This window comes from Aythya fuligula, chromosome 3 (assembly GCF_009819795.1).
Source record: "Aythya fuligula isolate bAytFul2 chromosome 3, bAytFul2.pri, whole genome shotgun sequence".
In the NCBI taxonomy this organism is placed as follows: domain Eukaryota; kingdom Metazoa; phylum Chordata; class Aves; order Anseriformes; family Anatidae; genus Aythya; species Aythya fuligula.
Window position 1 is genome coordinate 99,092,287 of NC_045561.1, and position 25,704 is coordinate 99,117,990.

General features: G+C 37.2%; 1 protein-coding gene across 3 annotated transcripts in view; it reads left to right on the forward strand.

The window, feature by feature from the left end:
- Positions 1-15,219: 15,219 nt before the first annotated feature.
- Positions 15,220-25,704, forward strand: part of SNTG2 (syntrophin gamma 2) — a 241,631-nt gene continuing 231,146 nt past the window's right edge. For all 3 annotated transcript variants that reach the window (XM_032184891.1, XM_032184892.1, XM_032184893.1), the window contains exon 1: positions 15,220-15,241. In XM_032184891.1, coding sequence (XP_032040782.1) covers positions 15,239-15,241 — 3 coding nt within the window. In that variant the 5' untranslated portion in view covers positions 15,220-15,238. The remainder of the gene's footprint in view (positions 15,242-25,704) is intronic.

The following is a 25,704-nucleotide window of genomic DNA, read 5'->3' on the forward strand; positions in this document are numbered from 1 at the left end:
AAATAAAATTAATTGTGAATTGCTAAGCAATTAAGCAGCTAGTTGTGAAAGCCAATTATTGATTGATTTATTTATTTTTTAATTTATTTTTTATTGCTTCAAGCCTCTGCACATGTTTGGAAACACGATTTCCACCGTGTCAAGATTACAGACTAAGATATGGTCAACGAGAAAAAGTTGATAGCTAAAGCTCTTATATGTAAAATACCATGCAACTAGCTTGAAACGAAGCTTCAAACAGATAAAGCTGTGCACTGTCACACCAGTGCCTTCTGAAAAGAAACTCATACATCACATTTTTTCAGGTCAGCCTGTTGCTAAATCAATTAGCCACACCACTGAATTCTGACTTCCTTTTTTTGGCTGTCTCAGTTGCCCTTGTTTGGATATGCTGCAGATCTGCAAGACTTCTGCAGGGCTTCATCCAACTGTGCAGATCAGAAAACCACACCTAAGCCTGTGGTACTGCAAGAATGTATAGCAGAAAATAACATCTCTTCTGTCTCCATTCAAAAAATGTAATCATTTCAGTTTGTTTCTCTGGTGTTGAAAAAGGAGGTGGCAATGAAGAAGCCAAGCTGCAGGTACTACTGATATGTTGAAAGACAGGGCTGTTTAAAGACAGATGAGAAATTTTGCCTGGATGTGCAAGACCACAGAATGTATTAAGGAAGAAAATCAACTCTCTTTGCTATTAAAAATAATACTAAGCAAGTTTCTGAGCCAAATACGCTGCTTAAATAAAAATGTTTAGGAATGCCATATTTACCATGGTCAGGTGCAATCGGTTAATAATATATTATTTATTTGGGCATTGTTTACTTCTAAGGTTGTACGATATGGATAACTGAGATCTTGTATGCTTGCTCTTGGAAAATTACACAAGTGAGGTTACTGTAGCTCAGTTTCTTTCTTAACTTCAGGTAACCTGCAAATACCTTTATGGTCAGGTGGGGATTTGCTTCTCCTCACCTTCCATACTTTTTCTGGAAAGCTGCTGTATCATTTGATTAGAAATAGTAGTATTTTTAGACTTGACTATTTTACACCTATTAGTTTTGTGCTGATAGTGACTTTAGGAGAAATAAAAATCATCAGACACAGAGCAGATCTTTCTCGTGTATTTGTGGAGAGCAACCATATCCTTGGTTTTCATTTCCTTGGTAATCTTTTTTTTTTTTTCTTTCCCAGATTTATGTGAAACATAGTCCCTTCCTCTGATTTTTCTCCTTGCCAGCTTCTGTATCTGTAATAATATTACTTCATTTTCCTCAGATATAGCCAAAATTTTGGACATGCATATAACATTTTAGCAGTGTTTACTCATCCGTCTTTCATCCTGGTCTGATAGTACAGATTTTTTTTCTATTTTTTTCTTTTATTTTTCAGCGTCCATTCACATGTTACAGCTTGCAGTTCTGTTTTGACTGTCACAACAGAGTCTTTCTTATCCTCTAACTACAATGTATAAACCTGGGGAAGAAATTCTTTCTTTGTCCTTTCTGTGTGGCCCTGCATTATGTCCTAACTAATTGTATATCCTACCTTTTATACCAATAGTCAAGGCTTTACCTTCTTTCTGGAAGGTCCTAACTGGTGGTAACCATCCATTTTATATGATCGGTAGATTCTGTTAGTGGTTTTAGCTTCTCTGCTATTAACCTACTTCTTTCTCTTTCCTTTCTAAAACTGGAGACAATTGTATGCAGAGAGTGAAAAAAGAAAGTAAGTGAAAGTAGGGATTTGGAATAAAAAGGTTTTATTCTTTAGGATATCCTCTTTATCCTCTCTACAGTGATGTTAACATGAGAGATTTTAACAGCATTATTTTTCCCCTCAAATTAAAAACAGAATAAGAATTAAACATAGTATCTTGTATGTAAGAAAATTATACTTGCAAAATTGGATTTGTAGCCCTCTGGAACTTGAAATCAAGATGAATGTGGAGAATAGTTGCCATTACAGATACCAAAAAAGATTTATATAGTTAACTGTTGGTGCCTTCCTCTCAAGGAGTCTGTATATTTTATCAGAACATGTGACTGAGATACAGTAGCAATAAACATCTGATTAAAAGAGATGAGAAGTGGGGAAAGTTGATACACAGTCTGTGCAATCTTGATGTAAGTAGAATTGAGTGAACTGATGTATAAAAGGTGAATCAAAGCATCAGTATCTTGTACTATTGAAAATTCCAGTATTCGTTGTGTATGTTTTCTGTCAAGGTATTTGGGATAATGCACACCCAGTTTCCCATATTGAATAATTTTATCACTTAGCTGCTTAATGATCTTATCTGTTTGAAAATCATGCAAAGTCTTGTTAATAATCAAATCTTGTAATAGTTGTCAAAGTGAATCTTTCTACTTACAGGGAAGTGAAAGTGTTGCCTTCCTGGTAAAGGTGCAGCCTCAATATTTAAGAGAATTGTGAATTTATTTCTTCATTCAGCCTATTTTTTGTTCATTTGTTTTCTCATAAAAGGTAAATTTTGACTTAGAATGCTTGCTCTGAACCACAGTTACTTTCTACTTCTGAGATTTGTGAACATGTCTCAGCAAACTACATCTGTACCATTTCTTGCTAGGATTTTTCTTGTAGATCATTTTGGTAGCAAGGTAGAGAAAGCTTGTTCCAGACTTCTCTGTAGCAGGCATTCAAGCCCATCGTTACCTTTTTTTCTCTAGGTGTCTGCACGGCAAGCAAATAATGCTTTGCCTCACAAGTGTATTGCATGAAATGCTCTCAAGGCTCTAAAACAATTAGTCATTGTGTGAAAGGGATTTATAAATTACATTACACGAATGATTGCTAGCATGTAATGTGTTTGTACTTTCTTCACATATTCAGGGAGACAGTATCTTTCTTACAGACTTTTATTTCTCTTTTGTCTTTTTTTTTTTTTTTTTTTTTTTTTTTAATTAGTGAACTGTCCTTCTGTTGCATAAACAGAGAAATAACGGAGTGTTCCAGGTATGGAAGTCTTAATCAGCTTAAAATAGAAAAGTTTAAATTAATTTTTGATGGGTAAGTCTTACTTTTCCAAGAAGATGAAACATATGAATGCCTCACTTTCTGTAATGCTATAGTATTGTGGCTGTCACTCAGGCTTTTCTTGCTAATCCAATGAAAGTCTAATGTGTTATGATTAAGTAAAATACTTCTGGCAATCCTTTAAGGCGATATTATGACTAAAAGTAAATTAGTTATGAAAATACTCTGTTTTGTTTTAATAAAAAAAAGTTGTTTCATTTAGAAACAAATACTAAAATCTTTGTAGTGAAGAGTGCTTTAAAGAGACTTTCAAAAACTAATTTTTTATATAAAATAAAATGAACATCACAATAGTTTTTGGAAGAACAGAGCAATGATATCTTAGTGAAACTGGATGTTTAGTTAATACGAATCTGAAAGGCATATGAGTTATGCTCCAGATGCTTGTAATAAACAGCATGTTTATATTGTTAAATAGTGATAAAATAGCAAAATGCACATATTAGAGAAGAAAAATATATTCATGCTATCAATGTATTTCATAAAGACATATTTTGGTATAGTTGGCTTTTCACTAAATAGACTGTTAAAGAGCTTCATAAACTAATGTATTGCTCTTCTGTTCTTTCATCAACACAGTTTTTGCAGTGGTGGAAGAAAGGCAGGGTATATGAAATCACTATTGGTTCTTAATTGGCAGAGGTACTCAATGGCTACTCAAAATCTAAAAGGAAAAGAAAAAAGAATCATTCAGACAGTTAATGTGTTTCAAAGAAAAGCTGGTATGTCTGTGAGTGGTATGCCTGGGAGAGATCTTAGTTTCACTTGTGCTGGTGAAGTTCCTCTTAATGAAGATGCTTTCTGTTCATCTCTATTAGCACACCACTGGCACAATGCTGCAAAATGGGTATAAATGCTCTCACTTTCTCATAATCACTTCCAAGTTTTTGGTTTGTGGTCTTTCAAGTTTTTAAACAGGGCTATTTAATTCAAGTCAAAAAGTCTTGTATTTTACCATTTATTCTAGCTGTTGGCTCTTTGCCAGAGAATGTCCTAAATGCACACCAGAGTATGTTCTGAATGTCAAGAAAAGCTTCTAATTATATTTTCCGTATAGAAACCTGTGCTTCTACACTTACCTATTGGGTTTTCTATTGCTGAACCTGTTGTAATAGCTGCTAACAAATAGGTTTTGAAAGTGTTTTTTTTTTTTTTCTTTCTTTTTTTTTTTTTTTCTGTCACTTCCTGTCAGATTTACTCCTTTTATTTCCTGCAGAGGAATTCAATTCTCAGTTCAGGAAGGGCTGCTCTCAATTTTTCTTTCTTTACTGGTGAAGTAAAATTTGCAAAGGTAGCTCCTGTGTTAGGTCAATAAAACTGCATGAAAATACTAAGCTTTGAGCTAGAAGAAAAGGTTTTGTTTGTTCTGTTCCGTGTGACAGATGTATGAGTGACAACTCTATTTCTCTCATACAGAGGCTTCAGTAAAGCCATTTGTCCATCATTACACATTACTTGTAAAGATCCTTGTGACTTTATCAAATTATCTAAATATAATATGCTCTGAAATAGAGTTCCTTTACTTAAGAACACCGTAGTATAAACGTGGTTTTTTGTTTTTTTTTTTTTTTTTCCTGATTGATGCTATCAGACAAATTTGAATACTATTTGAATGCTAGTGGTACTTGATACCTAAAGCACTTGTGGTCCATGCATAAGTCCTCTAAAAACCAAGAAATAGTCTTGGTATACATGCATGTGTGCAGTGTCTAGCAGTAACTAATACGAAACTAGAGCCAGGAGTTGGAACTTAATGATCCTTGTAGCTCCCTTCCAACCTGGAATATTTTATGATTCTGTAACTGTTTGGGTCTTTTTTGTATATTATACTGAAATGATACATTCAGTATTCAATCGAGCCACTTATGCTCTCAAATTTTATTTAAAGTTTTGCATTTTACAATGCCAATTTAGCATGTCTAAAATTCAGCAAGAAGTAAAATGCAATCAGGAAAAAAAATCTCTCTTTAGTGTTGGGGAGAGCATGTGTTCTTTGTTTAATTTGTTAAATGATGAAAATTTATGCATGCAGCGGAAACTTGCTAATTTGCACTTATCATGTGCCCACTCTAATTCAGACTCAATGTTCGACATCTTCATTCTTTGTAAGAAAAGATTTTGCAACTGTGCTTTGCTTTTAGGTCTTCTGTTACCAAGTTTCAAACATTCTGTAAACTAGATCATTATATATGTTTGACTTCAGAATATAATTTTAAATAATTTAGAAGTAAATAACCAACAAGTACATTTTCACACATTACCATGCCATTTTCAGAGTTTTCGGTTCAATCTGTAGCTAGTTCAGTTTGCATTGGGAAATTTCAACAATTATTCAAATGTATGCAGATTACACAAATTAATTGTCCTAAAAGTGAAACTAGGCCAGATTTCTGGCAACTCCACACATAAGACTGAGTGACTTTTAATTTCTTTAAAATTTTATTTATATTTATATTTAAATAAAGCATTTCCTTTAAACAAACAAAGAGACAAAAAACAAACAAACAAACAAACAAACAGAACCAGAATGAAACATTCTGAAATATTCTAGATAATTGTTCTTTAATTAAACAAAAAAAAAAATACATAATGCGTATCTATAAATAATGTTCTTGTTTTAGTTTGAGGCAGCTTCCACCTATTCAAATGGTTAATTTAATTGCATTCATCAAATTTATCATCCTGCGAAATACCTATTTGAAGGCACTAAATGGCCTTTAGGTTATTAGGCAATGTGTGCTTAATGTATTGGATCCGTTGAAGACAAAGCTTTCTGAGGTCTAGCTCACAAATTCACTTTGAGTCAGATGTCAGGTTTTTAATTTTGGCTGCACATTGCAGAACCAGCCCGATGTTGAGACAGCGGTGATGGACTGGGCCTCCTCATGGCCTGGATCAATGTCGGCAGCTTAGAAGGCCAATAACTCAGCCCGAGGAGTCAGACAACTTCATGTTCTGGTTGTGATTGCTTTCATGCTGCTGAAGCCTCTGTTTTCTAAATTCCTGTGTGTCTTTTTCTCTCTTTTTTTTTTCCCTCCTCTCTACAGGGTAGAGCAATGGGAATTGGGCAGGCCTGCGTCTCTGCAGGGCTTTCTGGCCCTGTCAGCAGGACTCCATTCTTAGACTAATAAATGGGAATGAATGTGCGAGTGTAATAGAGGATTACTTTAGACTATGAAAGTGTTCATGGTGTGATGTGGTGGGCTTGTAGTTTTGTTACTAGAGTGATCATTTGATAGATTTTCATTGTGTTCCTGGCCATAATGAAAATGACCTGACCGCCTGTTGTCGGAGTTGGAACATGGTGACTTCAGCAGGTGATGATAGCTCACAAAAAAAAAATACGCTGATACTTGATGTCCACCCTCATATGTAAGTCCTGTAATTGCTTCTGGTCTTTGCAGTTGTATGGCATGATCTGATCCTGCTGGTCACTCTTGCCCCAAGTCTCCAAAATGATTGGTGTAGGTGACAGGGGGGCTTGTCGCCATGCTCTGCCATGTCCAGATGCCTCCACACAGTGATGGCTTACCTGACACTGTTCAGGATGACAAGGTTGTAGCCATCAGGAAGATGATGCAGACCTCTCAAGTAGAAGAGCAAACAATAAGTGCTGTGGTGCCAGCTATATAAGTAGCAGGTGCACCACTTTTTTTGTGGAGAAAAAAATAATAAATTGTGGCATTTTTCCAGCTCACGTGGGAGGAGGGAGGGCCTTTGAACTGAACTTTTGCTGTCATATGGATATGTGTATCTGGTAGCTTACTGTTGGGTATGGCTTGGATATTGTATTAGAAGTGTGCTGGGTAGGGGCTATCTCATGAACTAGTGCTTGCTCCTGGTGCTGAGAAGTGAAAACTTAAGTTTTCTACTCAAGCATGCATCAGAATACTACTGGGTTATTCACTTGCTTTCTGTTGTACATGCATAAGTATCTAGTATCACTAAGATGCCTCTAAGTGCCTTTCAGAGATCTGCTCTTTGCTGCCACACTGCAGGACACAGGTCTCCTGTAGGTCTGGCTTTATCCCCTGGTTCTATCCATCTTCCCCCAGAGGGCCTTGAATGACATTGGATACATAGGGGTAGGCACCTAAATCAAGCCCCCAGCTTCAACTGTTTATTGAACAGGGTTTTTACCTTTTTTTTTTTTTTTTACACATTTTTTTTTCTTCAGCTCTTTATTTTAGTGATTTTGTCTCAGTATCGATTGTCCTGGCAAACACTTTTAATGAGAAATAAGTCAGTTTGAGACGTAGATTGCAGCAGCTAGTATGAAAATGGGATTTGGCAATTAACAATTAAGTCTAATGCAAACAGCAGCACAGACATTCTAGATTTTGTTGGATTGATGAAGATTGAAAGTTGAATTTATTTGTAAGACAGTTTTTACTGTGCTTTATTTGTATACACAACTAGACTTATGGTCAGATGTCAGATGTCATGACAGGAAACTAGACCTTTTGTTTCTGTGCAATAAAACTGTCACTGAAATAGGTGAGCTGTTGCAATTGGATTTCAGAATTTCTCTAAAAACAAATCTTGTAATGAAACCCTAACCATTTATTTGCCAAGAGGTGTATGAAGATCCTTCATAATTCTGCATGAAGTTTTTGAGGTTGATGAACATAATTGCCTTAAATAGTCCTTTGAATCCCTGAATTTTTTGCATCCAGATATAAAACGAATGCTTATTCCTAGCTATTCATTTTCTTATAGTACTTCTGTTATATATCAACATCTTCATTTTGGTTGTTGAGCCATTTTTGTTTGTTTATTTTGTCTTGGTGCATTTTACATTTTTTTATATGTATAGTTTCTTCATCTGCAAAATGTAAACGTCTGATTTTCAATATCATATTATATATTCACAGTAGAACACAAATTTTAGTATGGAAAGGGAAAATGCTGATAATAATGGAAGCAGTTGTTTTCTGGTGGCCTATAAACCAAACATTTGAAGAAGACAAAAGAAAATAGGATGCTACAGAGTCTAAGGAATTACAAGTGCTGTAGGAATCAAAAAGAGGCATCGCAGGAGCTCATCATTGACATTTGAACTGAAGCCCATTGAAACCAGTGGGGAAACATCCCAGTGAGATCTTTGAGTCAGGACTTAGATGAGATTGTGTCAGCTCTTAGAGCTGCATAACCACTGGGGTGGGAAGGCACCTCTGGAGATCATCCAGTCCAACTCCTTGCTCAGCCCAGGGTCAACTGGAGCAGATTGCTCAGGGCCATGTCCAGTTGGGTCTTGAGTATCCCAAAGGCTGGACAGTCCACAGCCACCCTGCTTAAGCTGTTCCAGGGTTTGACCACCCTCACACTATCAAACCTCTTCATAGTACATCTCAGTATTACCAAAAGTAGGGCCAGAGCAATTTATGGCTGTGGTTGCTACTTATCCTGATACACAGTAAGACTAAAATCAGTCAAATATTCTTGGTCATTGACAGCAGTGTTGCTCAGAATCATCTTTTTGTGCTTTTTGAGTAGTATAGAGAGATGTGTCAAGACTGCTTTGTGCTGTTGGACACAAGCAGGATATTGGTGGTGGTGCTTTGGCAGAACAGAGTGGAGAGGAAGGCTGTACAGAGATCTAAGCGACTAAGTTTGTGGAAGAAAAAAAAATACGACTGTAAAGAATAAGGACAAAATGCTTATATATCTCCAATGAGAAAGGAGTTTGGAGAGCTTTAATGTTATTTGGGAGTAAGAATGAAAGAAAAGTAAGAACATTTGAACAGAGCACTTCTAACGTGCTTGAGGGAAAGAATTTGGGTGCCAAGAACCTCAAAAGAAGGAGGACTGCGCTAATTACTGTGGTTCAGGTGGAAGAGGAATAGACAGAAATTTACATGCTATTTTTGTATGTTTTCCAAGTGGTTTTTGTGTCCCCGGGGTCTCCTGTAAAATCATATCCTCCTCTGCAGAAGGAAGGATAATGGAAGGTGTTTGACAAAATGGTGATTCTTTTTATTTTATTTTTACTTCATAGCTTTTACACTGTAAGCAACCTTCCAAAAGTATTGGTATTCAAAGCTCCATTATTTTTAAAGAGCAGCTAATCACAAAGGCAAGTGGCATAAGAAAGAACATACCTGTTATGTACCTACTTGTAAGCCTGCTGCCTGAACAGAAAAAAGGTTGACATACAGGTTAGGGTGAAATTCAGCTCACCTTACTCATACAAACATTCTGTATATCTTTGGGGTTTTGGGCTGTGGGTTTTTTTGAAAATCAGATCAGAAAACCTTTTTTTTTTTTTTTTTTTTTTTTCCCAGCATGGGGAAATATTTGTGTTAAGAGCGTAGCGATGGAGGTGGGCAAACCCATTATCTTTTAGCTTTCAGCGCTGTTGTGAGTGTATGTAGTATTGAAGTAGCTCAGAGAGCAGCGTAAAAGTGTCAGTGAGAATGACTGCAAGGAAAGTACATTCTTGATCTGGTTTTGGGATTTGAATATGAATCTCTGAGGATCGTCTGTCTTGTGTGTAAAATGTAATTACAGCTTGACTTTGAAAGAGCGAGGAGATTGAATAAAGATTTTTAGTGTCAGTTGTTGAATGATATTGTCCAAGTAATTAGTGTTTTTGATTGACAATTTTTAGATTTTATGTAAAACACATTCTCAGTAAGAAAGCTTGTTTCATATTTTCTTCCATCACTTTTATGCTGAATGAAAATTCTATTATAATCCTAAGTTCATGACTCTTACCCTGTGTACAGTATTTTCAAGGTATGAGCAAGTTGTGTGTGTTTTACCCTGCAGCCATAAAATGGATGACGACAGTGAGCTGGAAAGGTTAGCCTTTTATCCTGAAGTGTTTCATTTTCTTCTTTTTCAGCCTTAAAACAATACTAATAAAACCTGTCTATATAAAATACTAATGTTATGTCTCTATACAATGCTAATAAAAACATAAATCTTGTTTTAATTTACACTTCTGTAGTGAAAACAGTCAAACCTGTTGAAAGAAGAGCAAATTTATATTAGTTTATTAATAGTCTAGGATTCCTTAATACAGTAAACCAAATGAAATACAGCAGTGTGATAATTCCTTCAACTGTTGTCTGCAGAGTAAGTCTGAGAATGCATAACTGGGTGAATTTAATACTTCATTGTTGAACATACGAGGAATCTGTAGTTAATGAAAGAATATACAGAGAGAATAGCATCGATATAAATACATAGATAAGCAGAATGTTACAAAAAAAAAAAAAAAAAAGCTGTTTCCTTTCCAAACAAAGAATTTTTACTCTCTTGCATTGCAGGTTTTCTTTCCTTATTTATATATATGAAGGGCATTGAAGAACATATACAAGAATAATAATATGCATTTAAAAAAGGAAATCTAAATGTGAACTTCAGTGTGCATTATATACCACACAAAATAAATGGAACAGAGAATACTAACTCCCAGAATTCTCGAAGATATGTATTAGCTGTCATATATAAAATTGGAAGTGAAGGGGATGAATGCACCATAAACGGATGCATCATTTCACAATGACTGGATGAAGTTGTTATTCAGTACAGAAGTTTTAGAAAAGTAGAAAAATGTGCATGGTTTGTATGACATGGTTGAGGGTAGATACGATAATGAACTTAGTGACGTTACTAAATGAGAAATGATAAAAAACAACATTGCAAATTTGATAGTAAGCATACAGTTACTCTACACACAGGAAGAGGGTAGAGAAGATTTTGTCCAGCAGAGAGAAGTTAGTAATTCAGCAGATAAGATCATCATCACTGATTCTGGGGAAAGTTGTTGTTTGGATTTTCAGCTGGATGTCTAATAAAAATACAAATATGAGCATGGGTAAATGTGGAGAGAAAGAAAAATGGTAGGGGAAGATGAGAGGTGACTGGAGAGAGATAAAGATATCACTTGTTAAATAGAAAAATGTGTACCGTTTGTGTCATGGTTGCTCCCAGGAGAAAAAAATGCTTTATCTAAATAACTCGTACTATGAGTTCTGTGTGAGAATATCTTGCATGTCCTTGTATTTAAGGTTAACTTTATTGCTTCCAACAGTGCAGAATAGTATATTTGCTATGTTACAGACTGAAGTCTTTCTTTTTGAATTAAAAGACTCAGTGCAATTGAAGGTAGGAAAATTAAGATTTTAATTGACAAGGCTTTAGTTATGGGGTAATCTTTCACATTTACAATAAAACAATAACATTTTCTAGCATCTTACTGTTGTTGACAGAGCTGTTTTGGATTCCACTTCTGAAGAATTTTTGATGGTAGGGAAGATGATTTACTGAAGAGATACCTGGTCCAGCTCCCATTGAGGTTTTTCAGTGCCGAAGCAATAGAGATGTATTAGCGTCCTTCAACCAATTATCATTACTGAGAAGCATAGTACTTCAGACATTTTGGGTCTACTCCCATAACATAATGCTGCTTCTCAGAGCCAAGCTAACTCAAGTACCTCTCTCTAATTCTACTGAGACCCTAAACATTGACTTCTGTTCTTTCCAAGCCATAAGGCAGCCTTTTTGGCTGCAATGTCAAATACCTGTTTTTAAGGTGTCTAATTCAAAATCAGGCCTTTGAGACTTTAATAGCGTGTTTTTGGGGAAATTTCTCTTCTTAATTAAGCACCTACTTTATTCTCCATAATTACTAAATTAAATGGATTCCCTGGGATGCATTCCCACAGAGCAGTTCGTAAAATCAAATCCTGCTTGAGTGTCATGTAGAGCTTCAGCTGTTTTCTGATCTTTATGAAGGTACTCAAGAAATTTGTGCATGAGGACTTTTGCAGTAATATGTTATCCTGTCATAATAGGTGATTTTTTCCATATGTACCAGGATTACATATGAAGTGTGGTTTTAGGGTCGATCATAGAATCACAGAATGGCTTGGGTTGGAAGGGACTACCAAGATTCTATCACACAGTTCCACCCCCTCCTGCCATGGTCAGAGACACCTCCCACCAGACCAGGTTGCCCAAAGCCCCATCCAGCCTGGCCTTGAACACCTCCAGGGATGGGGCATCCACAGCTTCTCTGGGCAGCCTGTGCCAGTGCCTCACCACCCTCAGAGTGAAGAATTTTGTCTTAATACCTAATCTAAATCTACCCTATTTTAGTTTAAAACTATTCCCCCTTGTCCTATGGCAAAAAACAAAAAACAAACAAACAAACAAAAAAACACACTTTTTTTTTGTAAGCCTCCTTTAAGTACTGAAAGGCTATAAAAAGGTCTCCCCAGAGTCTTTTTTTCTTCAGGTTGAACAACCCCAACTCTCAGCTTGTCTTCATAGGAGAGGTGCTCCAGCCCTCTGATCATCTTTGTGGCCCTCCTCTGGACCCACTTTCAGAATGCACCTGCACTGGAGCTGATTGCCTTGGCGAGTCAAAACTTGACTTTTGATGTCAAAACTGAAACATTTCAGAAAAGGAAAAATGCAAAGAAAAGGTTTTTATTTAAGTATTTAATTTGTCTTCTATTCCCTTTATCTCCAAACAACTGTTTTCATGTAAGGACACCCAAAGACCTCATCTGTCTCAAGTGGACCCATTTTTTGTTGTTTTTAACACACTGGTATGATAAACTGATGGTTTTGAAGAACCATAGAATGGCTGAGGTTGGCAGGACCTCTGGAGCCCACCTTGTCCAACCTGTGCTCAAGCAGGGCCACCCAGAGCAGGCTGCCTAAAATCATGTCCAGGTGGCTTCTGAAGATCTCCAGGGAGGAGACTCCACAACCCCTCTGGGCAGCCTGTGCCAGTGCTCCATCACCTGCACAGCACAGAAGTGTGCCTGGTGTTCTGGTGGAACCTCCTGTGTTCCTGTTTGTGCCCATTGCCTTTGTCCTGGCAGCCTGTCAATGTCTTCTCTGGACCCTCTGTTCAGGTATTAAAGGGATGTTTTAAAGGGATGAACAAGATATGTCTGCTCAGGTGTTGACAAAGGTATGGCCAAAGCTGTTTTCATGACATTTTTCAGACAGTGAAACGTGTCAGCATATGAGGCTGTTGTTAAAGTATATGTTTTGCCTTATACTGTTTATTTTATTGACTATCTATTATGATTACTATTTAAAAAAATACTCTGTAATGAAGACTGTAACTTTTTATTTCTATCTAAATTGTGAATAAATTATTCTTCATGGTAATTTGGAATTGTTCCCCAGTTATGTTTATTCCAAAATAATGCAAATCATTCAGAATCATCAAACCATTTCTGTGTCTGTACATATGACAATATCCCTTCCTGGAGCACCAAAATAAGTGTTAGCTCAAAAAAAAAAATTGTCACTTGTTTTAAAACAGCACCTGAGATCTCAAACTTAGATCAGGTGTTTGCACAAATGTGTATGAAAACATTGTCAATGGAAACATTTCTACGTGCAATGAGACTAAGAAGGGAATGGATTTTAACTGGGTGTGATTCAGAATAAGCTGTTGTTAATTATAGCTTGACAGTGCTAGAAATTAACATGCCCTCTGTCACAGTACTATAAATTATGTTCAGCCTCTGCCTCTCTTAAATCATATAGCTTCAGAAAGAAATTCTAATGTTTCATTAAAAAGGGAACTATTTTGTAACATGATCACTTGTTTTTTCTAAAACCTTGGCTTTTTAGTTATAACATCTTAAGGAAAATAGATAGAGATGGCATTTCAGCTGATTCCAAATATAATTGACTAAAATTCACTAAAAATACATATATTTATAAAGTATATTTAAAGTCAGATTTAAGATAAATCAGATTTTTGTTTGCACATTTGTTCAGTTTCATTACATAAAACAAGATTCGTCAGTGTATCACAGTTTAACTTCCTTGTTTTGAATGTTGTTGCCTGTTTGCCAAAAAAAATATATATTTTAAATATATACCCTTGATTTTTTATTTTATTTTTTTTGTCATGAAAAATTGAATTTCATTGCAAAGTCTATCTGGCCTATCCCCGCTCCTGACTAATTCAACAACTCTGTTTAATAATAAGTTCATGTAGGGATGTTACTTACAAATAATAATAATAATACTAAAAAAATCCAGTGCTGCAACTAACTGCTCTTCTGTGCAAAACATGAACAAAGTTTTTACATTGCTGTAATATATGAGGTTATTTGCTGATGTGAAACTCAGATGTGTGGATGTTACATGAAATTATAGCTACTCTTTGGATAAATTTGAACTGTCTCAATCTTGCATACTCAATTTGTGATAGACTGAATATGTAGTCTGAAATACAGTTTTGCTGTCCCACATAAGGATGCTCTCTTACACATGGGTGGACTCTGATGCTACAGTGAGGGTCTTGTTTGTTCCTTCTGCAGTTTCACGAGCTCTCAGTGCCATGGGCTGAGGCAGGAGAACAAAGCTGTTCAGCTGGTGATGGCACCATACCTGGATGTGGAGTATCCTTCCTTCCAAAGCCCTTTGTGCAAGGGCTTGAAAAGGGCTGACTTTTGTATTTATTTACTTTTATTTTTAACACTGACTTGCTAGTAAAGGTGCCATAACAAAAGCACCAAATAGAATGAAAAACAGAGGTAACACTCTAAGTTAGGAACTATTTCAAATAAGGTGCACTTATTATAGGCTTTTGCTTTATATAGTATTAATAGTGTGCGCAGAGGCAGTGTCTTGATGTCTTGCCAAGTCACATGCACCCGTCTCCTTGCTTGGGTACAAAGACACAGCATCTTGCTATACTGCTAACTCTTCCAGGGCATTGCAGCTTGCTAGTTAACAGCACGAAGCCTAGCAGTGTTTGACCCAAACAGCTGGCGCTGGCTCAAATGCTTCACAGACAGAGTCAGAAGTTAGCAGGAGGTGGAGGAGTTTGGGTGAGGTCCCCACGGGGAGGGACACGGGAAGAACTAAACAGTAAGGACACAGCCGTGTCAGCGGGGCTTCAGGCCAGAGAACAGTCCTTGGCACATCCAGTTCATGAGTCTAGACATAGTTTTTGGGCTGCAGCCATGCTCAGGGCAGCAGCCAAGCAGAGTAGACAGCGAGCGCACAGACCATGGACCTCTACAATGTCACTCCTGGCTTGAGTGAGAGCTGACTGTGCTCTTCTTCACCTTGGAAAGTTCTTTGCTGTGAAAACGGAACAAGTAAGCCCCTGCTTGCTGAACAGGCAGAGCATCTGCTCTGGGCAGTGGTGTGCAGAAGGCAGCAAGCTGGGAAACCACACTCTGGCCTTGGCATGGTGAGTTTCTCTGCACTATGTCCTAGTGGTGCGCTCATCACTCTGGCATCTTTCAAGGGCTGGGCTGTGCTTGGATAGAGGTGCTAAGGCACCTTTCTAGTGCCATAATCCTGCTCTGGTCTCCCCCTCCTTGAAATCTCCATGAAGAGGCAGGGCTGCTGACAGTGTGAGCTGCTCTTTTAATGTCACCTCTTGCTCATCCCAGATAAGGGAGGAAAAGGGTTGGGCAAGATAAATATATAAGGCCTGATTAGGAAAAAGTTAACTTTTTTTCAGCTGGAAGTCTGGTTTTCCTGCAGGTTGGGGTCTCAGGCCATTTGGTGAGGTGATGCAGAGCTGCTGGCAGTGCAGGGAAGTGAGGACAGATGATGGTGCAAACTGAAGGTGGGACCAAGACGGACCAAGAGCAGAGGCTGGAAAGGATGGCATTGCTCTGAGGTGATCCATCAGCTGTGACTTAGCTGGATCAGTCACCATGTCTTCTGGCCCAGCCTGGCCAGGCACCCAAGACAGGTGCAGTTTTGTATGAGTGAGCGTTTTCCCTTGAATTCTGCATATTTCTCTTGTTTTTCAGTCAGCCATATCAATAAAGCTCTACTGAATGTAGCTTATTTCTTGACTAATTACTTCTTCAGGTAACATGCTCCTTAAGCTGATGTAAAGTACAGGTAGCTGTAGGATATTCGTAGAAATCTTTAGCAATGTTCTTGAAAATTATTTTCTGAGTCTTTGCACTAGCAACAGAAATAACAAATCTCTAGGTTTTGCAGTCCCTTTGACAGTAGATAAGGCTATTTTATCTTTTACTGATACTGTAGGTTTAAGATACTGGAGAGGTCTTTAAAGTGCCATTATATTCGGAGAGCTGAAAATTAAGCTATATCAGGTGATAATGGAGTCCTGTAGAATTAGATAACAGCATACAGTTGGGCCATATAAAATGGTGATGGGAGAATGACATGTTAGAATGGCAACCCTTTCTGTGCCTCTATAATATTACATAAACATGCAGTGCTAGTTACACACAGGAGTGGAATTACAGTAAATTAAATAATCTGCATATGTCTTAGTTTAATGGATGTTTCATTAGGTTTGTTGTTTTTCAGTAGGTATCATCTGCTTTATTCATTTTGTTTAATCTTGAAACCATAATGCCTGTGCCATATGTTGTGCTGTCTTTTTCAGATAGTATGTGGATAAGGTAAACTTTTATATTTTGCTTCAAATCACAAGCTCCACTTTTTTTTTTTTTCTTTCTTTTTTTTTTTTAATAAGAAGCAAAAATTAATTTGAAGAGACTTCTTTGAAAGTCTAAGACTTGGGGAATTGGTAAAATGGCTTGGGCGGATGAGTGGAGTTCTTAATTCCTTTCAAATGAACAATTCTAGAATCGTATAGACTTAATAAAGAGATGTTAATAATTTTTTGTAAGGACTACATGAAAAGGTCTACGGAGTCAGACTGAAGGATGACAGAATCTAGAGCTTAGTTGGCAAAGGGACACTGTAAATAAACCTTTCATAGCTATTTGGCAAGCTGAATATCTTTCTTGTCAATATATGCCCATATTGCTTTCTTTGAGAACAAAAAAGTAATCTTTGCTTACAAACTGTTCTTAAAATTAAATGAAAAACAGAGGTTGGAATTGTCCATTAAAAGGCATTTGTTGCAGATGAAGCCAATGCATTTTCTACCCTCATTCTTAGATGCAATTTTGAGCAATGCTTTTGCTAATTGAGTATGTAAAATGCTTAGCAGTATAGTGACTGTAGAACTTCTGGCATATATTAACTAGTAGGATTTTGTGAAGAAAATTTTTGAAGCCATTAAAATGCAAATGGACTCTGCTTTGACTAGTATTCATTTTGACTGTGCTTGTTTTGTTTGCTTGGTTTTTAGACTTGAGATCTTCTTAAACTTTTCAAGGAAACTTGTTCACATTGATACTTTAAAATTGATAGGTAAAAACTTGATTGACATTTTTATAAGGTCAAAGCATGTTATACTTCCTTAATATGTTGTAATAAATTTTTATATTCTCTGATGTGATTGTTATTTACCAAGGAGTTCTTGTTTATAAGGAGCATAATCTCGGTAAGCATTTAATGCAAATGCTAAAATACAAATATTTAGTGAGTTATATATCATAGTAGAGGTTGTAATTCCAATTTATTTCAAATACTTCCCTGTGGAAGGGCAGTGTTCCAGGTGTCTCATAGCTTTTTTCTTTGTTTTTTTTAAATAGCATGAAATTCATAAAATATTTGGAAGAAGTGTAGATACTGTGCAATTTAGCAAATAGCACACACTTTAAGTTAAAATTTCAATTAAAAAGGAAGAATATGTTCTGTATTGTACTTAAAGTTGATGCAGTTGCTGAACTTTACAGGATTGCAAGGTGCAGGTGAGTAAATACTGAGAAAAGAAGGGATGGAGAGTGGATGTTGTGATGAAACTACCTCGGGATGAGTGTGGATGAATGACAGCTCACTTAGAAGCAACTAGTCTCTTTTCTGCTCATAAGTGCCCATGTGTACTGCCCATTAGACCTCGTGTCCTTGGTCAGTGCTGTCACCTGAGCTGGACTGGGGCACTTGCTGGGAGAATGCTAATTAGCACAGGCCGAACTGTACCGAGGAGTAGACTAACATTTAATTAGTATGGGTGACTTCTGTGCATGTTCTGTCCCTGGTGCTGTGAGAATGGTTGTGCTTTGGGAGAAGTCATAAATTTTCTGCACAATTTGTCATCAGTTTTAGCATACGTCTGACTCAAATTGCTTCAGCTTGTAATCACTGGTTGACAGTAAATCCTTCTTCATTTAAAATGACAGGCTTTCTCTAACATCTTCATTTTTTGTCACTTTAAACATGCTGCTATTACATTTTATGCTAAAATTTATTTGCTTGAACTCCTACCAAATCTGTAAGAATTGTTTTGCGAGGGGTTTCCTGGGGTTTGTTTTTTTTGCAACTCAAATTACGTTTCTAATATTGTACGTGGTAAATGCTGTTCAACACGAAAAAAATCTGACAGTTATTTCCTCGTTGTTTATAGCTAGAATAGTGATACCTGATAAGAAATTTATAAACAAGCCATTTATTCATTTTGTTGGTTCATAGATGTGTATCCTTATTGTTTCCAGCAGATTTGCATTTAGAAGTGGTTATATGTGAAGAGCAAACTCTTTACATATCAGAACTCTCTGAGAGTCCCACCCTTGTGTGCCTAATCATGTCAGATGCTCTCGTCCTTGATCTTCATGGGCCTTTCCAGCACTTGCTCCAGTATGTCCATGTCTCTCTTGTCTGGGAAGCCTCATACTAGCGCTAGCACTTGAGATGGCTTGCCAGTGCTGAGTGGAGAGATAGACTCACCTCCCTTGACCTGCTGGATAGTCTTCATTGTGCAGTCCATTGCTGCCAGCATTCTTTGCCACAAGGGCACATTGTTCACTCAGGGTCATGGATTATGCTCAACTGGGTGTCCATCAGGATCCCCAGGCCTTTTTTCTGTAAAAGGGCTTTTAATAGCCAGTTGCCCCTATGCTGTGTTGGTGCATGAGGTTATTCCTTCCCATGTGCCAGACTTTGTGCTTCCCTTTGTGTTTCATTAGATTTGTATTCGTTATATTTGTATTTCTTCTGCCTCTCAAGGTCCACCTGAATGGCCTACAAACATCTTGTATGCCACCATTCCTACTTGTAGTCTGCAGATTTGCTCTGGGTGCGGTATGACATATTTTAAGGACATAAATGATTGTGTTAAACTGTATTTGCCCTCATATCTGCCTCCCATGTACTGCTGGCTTGCTTCCAGTTCGACATCCTGCTGCTCACCACCACCCTTGAAGCCCAGAAGTTCAACTGTTTTTCAGTACACTTCACAGGAAACTTTGTCTGCATTCTTGCCTGGTTTTCCTTTTTGCTGCTTATATACACACAGAAATCATTTTTGTTGCCCTTCAGGTTTTTTTGTTGCCCTCACCAGATTCAACTGTCAGGTGGGCTTTAGCTTTCCTTACCTCATCTCTGCACACTTGGATGGTGTCTCTATAAGTCCTCCCAGGTCACTTGTCCCTGAGAACAAGTATGCATGCTTCTTTTTCCAGTTGCAGTCCAGTCATTCACCCATGCAGCCTCCTTCCACCTCTGACTTCTTGTTTGTCAAGATGGACCATTCTTGAGCTTGGAGGAGGTGATCCTTGAAAATCAGCCACACCTGCTGGACTCTATCTTCAGGACCCTATCCCATGGGATTCTTTCATGCTGGGCACTGAACAGGCCAGAGTCTGCTCTCCTTAAATCCAAGGTTAGCATCCTTCTTTTTGCTTTCTTCCAGATCCCGAAGTGCACCATCTCATGGTCACTGCATCTAATTCTGGCCGTGGCTTGCACATTGCCAAACAGAGCATGTTTTTTTTATGTGAAAGTTGTGAATAGAGCTATACAAGAAGTCTGTCTGAGATAAAGTTTACACTTACAAGGCAACAGAAAAGGAGAAAAGTTTCTGTATGGCATGCTCTGAACTAATTATAAATTCCCTATGTTTGAAGAGATTTTATTAAGTTGTAGTTAGGTGGAGATTTCATTAATTCTAGATACTTTTTGATCGAATCTTTTGTGCCAGACACTTGTAAAAATAATACAAGTACTGTCAGAGTTACTTCAACTGTTAAATATCTCATATCTTGTGAGCTATTTCATTTTGGTAGCACAAATGCAATTTGCAGATAATAGTCATGTCACAAACTTTTTGACACTGAGGACAGCAAGTATGCCTTACAGAAAAGAGAACAATCTTTCCTTCACTTTATGTATTTGTTTGTTAATAACCAGTTAGAGCAGGGACCGCTAGAATAAATGGACAACAATGTGTTTTTATTAGATCGAAGCTGTTTTTTTTTCCCCAAAACCAGAAGCTGTCAAGTCCTGAAGCTTTTGAATCCTGCTGGAAGCTAAATTCTACTCTTACTGCTGCCAATTAAAATGAAAAATTACAAAAGGTGCTGGCTGTTAGTGTTTTGTGCTTCACACTGTATTTTTAAACTGAACAGAATTCAATATTTGGAGTATATTTTGGTTTAATCTTCAGGTAGGTAATGGCATTATTGTAGCCTTTTCCTTTCTGACACTTTTAGTGTTTCTTGAAGAAAAGTGTATTCCTGTATGCACTTTTTTTTTTTTTTTTTTTTTTTTCAGGGAACAGAGAACATATAAAAATTGTACTGCCTTTTCTGCCTATGCCTGATACAACCTGAAAAATGAAAAGTTGTTGTCGTGGTTTAACCCCAGTATTCAGCTAAGCACCACACAGCTGACTCCACAGGGGAATTGGGAACAGAATCAGAAATGTAAAAGTGAGATAAGTGATTGTGGGTTAAGCTAAAACACACTTTAATATATAAGCAAATGCTATGTACGTAAGCAAAACAAAACAAGGAATTCATTTGCTATATCTCATCAGCAGTTCAACTACTTCCAGGAAAGCAGGGCTTATCAGAGATAATGCTTACTTGGGTAGACAGATGCCATCACTCTCAAATGTCCCCCCTTCTCTGTTGTTTCCCCCAGCTGTTACTGGTGAGTGTGATGCCACATGGTAAGGGACATCCTTCTGGCCATCCTGGGCCAGCTGTCCTGGCTGTGTCCCCTCCCAGCTCCTGGTACACCCCCAGCCTCCTCTCTGGCAGGGCAGCACAAGGAGCAGAAAAGTCCTTGGCTCCGTGTGAGCACTGCTCTGCAACAACTAAAATGTCGGTGTGTTATCAACACTTTTTCATCACAAAACAAAGCACCATATGAGCTTCTGTGAAGAAAATAAGCTGTTAGACAAAACCAGTGCAGGAGTTCTTATTTTTTTTGTTTTTTTCTTACCATATCTGTTGGATGCACTTCGATGTCCTGGTCATAAAAAAAGTCCTTGAAAAGGATTAGTTCTATTTTATTTACTCTAGAGATAACATAATTTCAGTAGGTGTTCCTTCAGGAATCATAGTTTTTGCTGGAAAAAAAATAAGGTTTTGTTGATTTATTAAGGAAAGTGATTGCATGTAGATATAAGCAGAGGAGACTGTGAAGCATTTAGGAGGAGCAATTCCATGGGAGAGCTGAAAAACCAAGGATGCAGAAAGAAAAGAATGAGATCATGTACTGAAGCTTGTTGCGTTTTCATCAGTGAAGTCAAACGCTGGGAATAAATGAGAACTTGGCATATTTTTGCAGGGAATGGTATTTGGTTATTGGCTGATGTCTTACACTAACACTTTGGACTTCCATTTACAAAGGAAGAGGTTTCTCCTTGTTAAGGTGAAAAGTGAAAGTTTTGAAGGATTTTTTTTTTTTTTTTTTATATTTAAAGGATAGGCCTAGGCTTGGTGCTTGCTTTGACGTTGCTTCACCTTCTGTGTGATGCCAAAGTCTAATTCAGTTAGATTGGCTGTGGAAGGAAAATTCTTTTTAATAGTTCCAAGGTAAATAAAATAAAGAAGCAAACATGGGGAAAAATAGAAGCACATATGATTTAATTGCGACTAAGCTAATTTTTGTAAGGGTGAGGGTGTTTCGCTAATGACTGATGGATAAGCAAATGCAGAGATCTTGCACTGAGAGAAGGTAGACTGGTCTCAATAGTGACAGTGCGTTTTGCTTCTAGTTGAAGAAAGAAGGAAGAGGAGAGGGTGAAAGAGCTGCATTAGAATGAGATGACTTGCTTTAACAGGTTTGATAAGTATTTATAAATTTTCAGTTGATGTTTTCTGTATCATGTGGTTTCATAACAGTATACTTGATTATTGATATTTCATCAAGAGGGTGGTCAGATACTGGAACAGGCTCCCCCAAGAAGTGGTCATGACACCGAGTCTGCCAGAGTTCAAGAAGTGTTTGGACAACCCTCTCAGGCACATGTTCCAATTTTTTGGTTGGTGCTGTGTGGAGGCAGCAACTGAACCTTGGCTTTTGATGAACTCCGTGATTTCCTTCAAATTCAGGATATTCTATGATTTTATGATATTTCTTCATATGTCTGTCTTAAACTACATGCCATTACATCTTTGTGTATACATTTGATGACCTGGAGGCAGAATGTAGGCATGTGCATTAGAGAATTTGTCTTTATTCCTCCACCTTTTTCTCTTCAGTTTTAATAGTTTGAAGATTATTGAATTTATCATTATAATTAATCTAGGACGTGTTCAGGTCCCCTGGGAAGACTTATTTGGTAAATGTAAGCAAATACTGATATTATTACAGCTTAGTTTGAGATTTGATGCACCTTTTTAATAGGAAATTGCTGTAAATGAAATTAAGAAATATTTAGGTATTTAGTCTTGAACTTACTTTAAGCAGAAAACAAGGGGGAAAAGAAGAAAACTATATTGAGGAAAGGCTAAAAATTCCAATTTCTAACAGTTTTGAACTAAGATTTTTTGTAAACTTTAATTTGTGCATAACTTCTGCAGAATGGAAATAAATTCTACCCAATCTGTTTCTTGTGTCTGTGTCAAGGTTAAGGTACAATTTACTGTACTTCGATGTAAGCAAAACCAGACTAGCTTTATTCCCTCCCCCTGGAGCTGGTTGCATGTGGATTGTAATATATGGTAGAAATGACCTGTGAATTGACAAATAGAAAGCAAACTAAAAGAGCAATAAGGAAAAATAATGGAAATGGTGGAAGTTATTGCAAATAACTGCCAACCAAACTGCTGGAATGCCATGCAGGTTCTGCCAGGTATCATCTTTCTCCATTATGTGTGCTGCAGTACAGCAAGCCAGCCCAGGCAGTGTTTCTGGGCATTCAGTTCAGCTGCCTGCTCTTGCAGCTTGCTAGCATGATCTTGGGTTTGTTTTGGCATGGGCTACGTGGTGTTCTCCCATCTGCCATCCTAGGCATGCAGTGGGAACTAACTGTGATAGGGGCTGTAGGCAACAAGTGTCTCATCTTCTTAGTCAGGAGGGCAAACAGCCTGGACCTGATCTATTCTGTGCTATTTGGCCTTGGTGATGGAGGACAGTCCTTGCTCCATTGAATTTATTGTTTTTTATCCTATTGCGTGAATGTTATCTTCAGTGGGAATAGTCAGAAGATCCCTGATAGCTTTTACTCTTTCTGCTGAGGGTAATGTCAGGATGATAGTATTTATATTAAACGACTTCATGTTTTGTATGATATCCCCGATGAGTATAACAAATCTTAATAGTATAATAGAAATAGAATTTTCCAATCATTACATAGTTTGTGTTCCTGAACAGGAGACTTGTGATATGAGAGGGTGCATGAGAGCAATACAAATTCAAATTATTGGCTTGTGATAACTGTTGTATCCAACTGAAGAATCTGATTACACTGTTGAAATAATATTTGTTTTCCCAGTAGGTTCTAAATTGATCTTTAGTCGTATTGTTTATTGAAAATGCCTGCAGACTGTTAAAGGCCTAACTTTGTGCTAAGCAGATTTTTGTTGTGGTGTAATGTATGATGTGTTTCTGATCACATTAAGATTGTCAAAAATTAATAGCTAGAAAACTAAACCAGTCTGAAATACTTGTGATTTTTTTTATAATTATTTATTTCCAAAAACAAAGTTGTACCCTACAACAAGAATGCTGTTGACTACCTGACAGCAGCCTTTCTCTCTGGGAGAGAAGTTTAGAGGATTTACATTAACTGGTAGGGGATTAGTGGGTTCAAATAGAAATAGATTTGTGTGCTTTATTTTATTCCAGTCTTGATGTTCACGTAGAATATTAAATCCTGTGGTGTCTGCAGCGCAGCAGCAGAGGGATAATGTCTGCCCCACTAGAGGCATTTACCTTGAGCTCATGGGCTGTTCTGTGCTCAAGTCAGGGTGCCTGGGTCCTGAAGTTATCTGGGTTTCTGGAGAAGCAGGCAAGCAACTTGGACCTGAGTTAATTCTCTGCTTCCGTGAAGCAAAAAGTGTAATGGAAGTCATAAGATGATGCTATTTAGGAAACAGTAGTATTGGAATATCGTAACTCATATTTTGACTTTCACAGATGGCTGAATGCATTTAAGAACATAAAATACTAAATTCAAGTACCCATAAAATGCTGGGTTTGGTTTTGTGCTTTTAAGGAAAAGTGATGTTTGATTAGAGAGGTTTTGACTGAATAACTCAATGTATCAGCTAACCACCATGATTAATGCAGTACTTGGTGGTGTTTGTCTATGTAGGCTTTATGTAGAACTTTGTAGTAAACAAGAAAATGCAAAATGAAACCGTGAAGGGGAAGAGTAGCACATGTCCTCTAAAAGACAGTTATTTTGACAATAGGGTTTGTTTCAGATGTAAACAGCAGGGAGGTGTCCATTATGATGTTCTCAGGTCTGAGTTATCATACGAATATTGTTGGACAACACTTCAGGCAGTTAATTCAATTTAATAATGTTTTTGACGATTTACCCAATAGCTTATTTTCCCATAGACAATGTCTTTTTAATCTTCAGAGATCTTGTAATTCTAGTGATCTGAACTTTTTTATTTCAGTATTACACTTCAGTCAGTAAAATACATTGATATAAAAGAGTAAAAATAATTCTTACTATTCTTCTAATTATATATCATGTAAACAATTTTATCATTGTTGTGATCACTGTCAACTTTTAACATATTTTGATTCTCAAAGATGCATTAGGAATACTTCAGGTAGTATGCCTGAATCTTACTTCTCCTTGTTAACTTCAGTTCCGTATCTATATGTTAGAAACTTATGATCAGCAAGAAGGAAGTGAAAGATTAATAAATTAATGCTCATTTTATGCAGAGGAATTGACAGGTCGGACTGCAGAAGATAAGAACAAAAACAGCCATAATTGCCTGCTAATTTTTATTTCCCAGCTCCATTGGAAAGTTTCTTAGCATAGAGGAAGTGGCTGGAGGGTTGCCTCCCACGAGGAGAGGCAAACATGTCTTGTATTTAAAATAGGAAATATGGGAATCTCATGTGCACAGGCCAGTTTTGCTTGGTATTTCTAGATTTAGTAACAAGTTGTTCTTTGCCACGTGAATAACTTTGTCATGAAATAGAACCACCACTAAAGAAACACAGGAAAAGGAAAACCCCTTTTCCCAAGCACGTTTGTGCATGCTACATAGTTAATCCCCATAATAATTTGAAGTATATTCAGCGAAGATTTGGAGTTTTTAATTGACAAAATATTTTCAACAGAAGTGATCATTTGGCACTAAGTTTATAGAACGTTAATTATATTACAGTAATTAATTCTACCTCACTTTGAGACAAAGGCTGCGAAGTATGTGCCAGCATAACAACACGTGCAGAGTCTTCGGTTTATGCCTTGGCAGAAGTTACAGTTCTGCTTTTGCTACTTCTACAACACCTGCTTAAATTACGTGCTCTTATGCTCTTAGCTAAGTTTCTCTACAAAGTTTGTAGTGTTTTTATATTCTTCTAAAGACTGTTTATCCAAAAACCTTT